General features: G+C 43.0%; 1 protein-coding gene across 2 annotated transcripts in view; it reads left to right on the top strand.

Annotated features, from left to right (window-relative positions):
- cnot11 (CCR4-NOT transcription complex, subunit 11) overlaps positions 1-2,779 on the top strand; it is a 15,673-nt gene extending 12,894 nt beyond the window's left edge. For both annotated transcript variants that reach the window (XM_062535438.1, XM_062535439.1), the window contains one exon: positions 2,152-2,779. In XM_062535438.1, coding sequence (XP_062391422.1) covers positions 2,152-2,349 — 198 coding nt within the window. In that variant the 3' untranslated portion in view covers positions 2,350-2,779. The remainder of the gene's footprint in view (positions 1-2,151) is intronic.
- Positions 2,780-5,000: the final 2,221 nt, after the last annotated feature.

Raw genomic sequence — 5,000 nt, 5'->3', positions numbered from 1 at the left:
GCTTGAAGTGTGGGGTACAGTGTGTGTGTGTGCTTGAAGTGTGGGGTACAGTGTGTGTGTGTGCTTGAAGTGTGGGGTACAGTGTGTGTGTGCTTGAAGTGTGGGGTACAGTGCTCAGAATGGCCAGCTCCTATGCAGACGTTTTGATAAGCACATCTTGATCTTCCATTTGAAATGACTGGTGGTCTACCTGCTTGCATCCTTTCTCTTTTTGTTGTTTACATTTTTTTTTTTATATATACAGTGGCCTGGTAACCAGCCACAAATAACCCTGGTACAGTAATTAGGGCCCTATGAAATCTGTTTTCTTTTTTTCCAAATTCTGTTTTTTCAGATTTCTTTTTAGCGTTTTCGGATTTTTGCTTTTCTTTTTTACTTCTAAGCAGTTTTGGCCTTTAAATCTTTGGCCTTTTAAAACATCACAATTCAGTTAACAGTTAATATATTCAGCAAAGCACATTCAAAATGCATCCAAACATTCAACAACTCTCTGGCCAAAAATAAGTGAGGCTACATAAATGCAACTAAATGGCCATAACTAGGCTGCAGATCTAGACCCAAAAGGGCACTTTTATTGTGTAGAGTAAGAGACTCTCTCTTGTCAGTGAGCAGTGTCTTGAACTTGCTGAAACTCCTCTCACAGTCAACAGAACTGACTGGGAAGTATATGTAGGACATAGCAATGTTTCCAATGCCTGGACATCTTTGGCTTGTACCTTTACAGTAGTCAGTAGGAAGTAATACATAATTTTTTATTTATCTGTCTATTTATTTATTTAATTATAGGCTATGGTAGTAGAATATGTGTAGAAACTAGGCCTATGCTAAAGTTTAATATAGCCTAGGCTGGAGCTCCAAGCGGTTTTGTATACAGCCTTGTTTACAGCTCTTGGTAGTTAAGGTAAAACGTCATTTTTGGTACATAGCTAATTTAGATACACTTATGGTTTGGGTGCTTGCGTTTCTTTACAAATTGGCCGTCCTAGTTTGTATAGAAATGAGTGATGCATACAGTACATACCAGAGGGCTGTTAGACATGGCCCTCCGATAGCTTTGGACTTGAGATGAACTTTCCATTTCAAATGGTCGCTATGTGTCTGCGGGTCCAGTCAGTTGTGGTTGACAAAACTTACAAAATAGTTGTTGTCCAGACTCATAGAAGTCGTTGGGGAATTGTTTAGCCTGATAATTAGCAACCAACTGACAGTTTCTTAATTTTGTGAATGTGAATATTCGAGATGGTTACAAGATAACATGATTTACAATGTCATATTTGGCCACAGTTTAGGTAGAGACCTTTTGTTTAGGTAGAGACCTTTCTGCGCTTGTAGATTCTGTGATTCCGTCCGCGTTCTCCACATCACGGAAGTCATAGCGTTACTTAGACCTGCAATGGGTTACCCTACTTCGTTACCCAATAAAGTAATTAAATTACGCTAACGCGTTACTTTGACCAGTAATGCTGGTTACCCAATAAAGTAATTAAATTACACTAACGCATTACTTTGACCTGTAATGCTGGTTACCCAATAAAGTAATTAAATTACGCTAACGCGTTACTTTGTCCTGTAATGCTGGTTACCCAATAAAGTAATTAAATTACGCTAACGCGTTACTTTGTCCTGTAATGCTGGTTACCCAATAAAGTAATTAAATTACGCTAACGCGTTACTTTGTCCTGTAATTCTCGTTACCCACGTTACACAATATGACTCTTCACTCTCTCTTCATTCCTCTCTCTCTCCCTCTCTTCACTCTCTCTCCACTCCTCTCTCTCTCTCCCTCTCTCTCTCCATTCCTCTCTCTCCACTCCTCTCTCTCTCTCTCTCTCTCTCTCCCTATCGCACTCCCTCTCTCTTCACTCTCTCTCTCCATTCCTATCTCTCACTCTCTCTCTCTCTACCTCTCCACTCCTCTCTCTCTCTCCCTCTCTCTCTCCATTCCTCTCTCTCCATTCCTCTCTCTCCATTCCTCTCTCTCCACTCCTCTCTCTCTCTCTCTCTCTCTCCCTCTCTCTCTCTCTCCCTCTCCACTCCTCTCTCTCTCTCTCTCCCTCTCTCTCCATTCCTCTCTCTCTCTCTCTCTCCCTCTCTACTCCTCTCTCTCTCTCTCTCCCTCTCTCTCCCTCTCTCTCTCTGCTCTCCCTGTAGAATCGCCTGGTGCGTCTGGTGTGTGTGTTCCTGCAGTCTCTGATCAGGAATAAGATCATCAACGTGCAGGACCTGTTCATCGAGGTGCAGGCCTTCTGCATCGAGTTCAGCCGCATCCGCGAGGCCGCCGGGCTCTTCCGCCTGCTCAAGACGCTGGACAGCGGAGACACTCCTGCTGAGGGCAAACCTCAGAAATAACACACACACACACACACACACACACACACACACACATACAGACATAGAGAATGCGTATTAAGGTGCTGCCGGACTTTTCCGTCTGCTCAAGACACTGGACTGTGGAGATACGCTTGCTGAGGGTAAACCCCAGAACACACACACACACACACACACACACACACACACACACACACACTCACAAGACTCAGCCCATCTTTATTGCGTGTTTGAGTGAGCCCCTGATCGCCTAGAATTCAGCCAATTCATAGACGTGTACACACACACACACACACACACACACACACACACACACACACACACACACTGGTTTGTATTGGTGCATGTGGTTAGCAGGCTGCTGTGGCCGTGGAGGTCCCTGTGTGTGTGTGTGTACCTGAGAGTGTGTGTCATGTTCCTGACCCCGATTAAAGAGCCATGTGTGTGTGAACTCCGCCTTGCTCTGTTCAGAGAGAGAGAGAGAGAGAGAGAGAGAGAGAGAGAGAGAGAGAGAGAGAGAGAGAGAGAGAGAGAGAGAGAGAGAGAGAGAGAGAGAGAGAGAGAACAAAAATGTAACCTAAGTCCTTTAAATGTTTCCCATTTGTGTTTACGTCCTTGGAGGAGTAGCTGGAACTTTAGTTTAGTATGATGCACGCTTTTCCATGTCAGTTATTTCCACCTGCACTAAAGAGAGTTCTTAATAATATCTAATATCGCCCCTTTGCTTCACCTGCACTAAAGAGAGTTCTTAATAATATCTAATATCGCCCCTTTGCTCCACCTGCAGTGTGAACTTACAGAGTCCTTTAATAATATCTAATATCGCTCCTTTGCTCCACCTGCAGTATGAACTTAAAGAGAGTTCTTAATAATATCGCTCCTTTGCTCCACCTGCAGTGTGAACTTAAAGAGAGTTCTTAATAATATCTAATATCGCTCCTTTACTCCACCTGCAGTATGAACTTAAAGAGAGTCCTTTAATAATATCTAATATCGCCCCTTTGCTCCACCTGCACTAAAGAGAGTTCTTAATAATATCGCTCCTTTGGTCCAAGTCGGTTGGCATGCCCCCCCGGTGACTCAGTGACCCGGTGACTGCTTCCTGTTCCTCCTGCTACACCCAGGGGGTCAAGATTTGACTGATTAGCTTCGCCGATTAGCAAGGCACTTCCTCGTCGCCATTTTCCAGAAATACATAATGTTCGGTGCCGTTTTCCTCATGCTGATTGGTGGCTGTTCCACTCTCAGCTCATGCATGAGCTTAGTGTGGGCACAAGTTCTCCTTCTGTACCTTACGTCAATCAGTAACCTGGCACTTTATTGGCTAAGTAAAACAGCACCGGAAACGAGCCTGAAAAAAACGTTCAATTTTGGCAATTTTCACTAGCCTAGCATTCCGATTGAAATTAAGGGGGGCGGGACTTGTTCACTTTCTCCAGTTCTTATAATATCTCCCTGGCTACACCGCCTGGCCTGCGTCACCTGAACAGGTAATACTTCCTGTAGAGACACAGCTGAACAGGTAATACTTCCTGTAGAGACACAGCTGAACAGGTAATGCTTCCTGTAGAGCACAGCTGAACAGGTAATACTTCCTGTAGAGCACAGCTGAACAGGTAATACTTCCTGTAGAGACACAGCTGAACAGGTAATACTTCCTGTAGAGACACAACTGAACAGGTAATACCTCCTGTAGAGGCACAGCTGAACAGGTAATGCTTTCTGTAGAGACACAGCCATGCAGTGGTGAGCGCACACTAGCACAGCACACATACAGGATCACAGATTTAAATGATTATATTTAAATCATTCCAACAGGAGACTACAATGACACAAACGGCATATGCAGAATGTTATGAACAGCACAAACGCCATACAGAAGTGTTTTCATCTACTTTAAGAACAGCACAAACACCATACAGAAGTGTTTTCATCTACTTTATGAACAGCACAAACACCATGCAGAAGTGTTTTCATCTATTTTAAGAACGGCACAAAGGGAATGCACCATATTATATTATCTTTATATTATTTAATATTTATATGAACAGCAAAAATATAACTTTTGGTTTGATTTGTTTTGTGAACGGCATCTCCCCACCCCACCCCGTTCCCATCTGGTCCTTCAGCTGTGTGCTGTGTGCAGTCATCGCTGTAGAGGAAGCTCTCACGCTATCCGCCGAAACATTATTTGGTCACCGCAACATCTACATCTACAGCTTCCATTAACCGCCAGTCAAAAAATCAAAACATGGACAATGTGCTCAAACTAAAGGCACTGACTTATGACCGCATCCATTTCATTTTGATAATAAAATAATGAAGGTGCAAGATATATTCAGAAAGAATAACAGAAATTTATTAAAGTAATGTGGAGAAATCTTATGAAAACTGTTAGCCCATAAAACTGCCCTTAGATGAGAAAGTAATGTCATCTAATGTCAGTGAGACTCAAATAATGATGAGATCCAGAAACATGCCTTAATAATACACCACAATTTATAAAGGATTTTAAAAAGAACACCACGATTAATCAGATGGATTAGACAATCATTAGTATTGAATAAAGATAGATATGTCATGGCTCCATTGTGCTGCATGGCCACTAGATGGCACCATTTTCCTGCTTGCTCACCTTAGCTGAAGCTCAGTGCTATGGCGCCATCTGGTGG

This window comes from Sardina pilchardus, chromosome 4, assembly GCF_963854185.1.
Source record: "Sardina pilchardus chromosome 4, fSarPil1.1, whole genome shotgun sequence".
Classification (NCBI taxonomy): Eukaryota; Metazoa; Chordata; class Actinopteri; order Clupeiformes; family Clupeidae; genus Sardina; species Sardina pilchardus.
The sequence above is the reverse complement of the archived record's forward strand: the minus strand, read 5'-3'. Positions and strand labels throughout refer to the sequence as shown.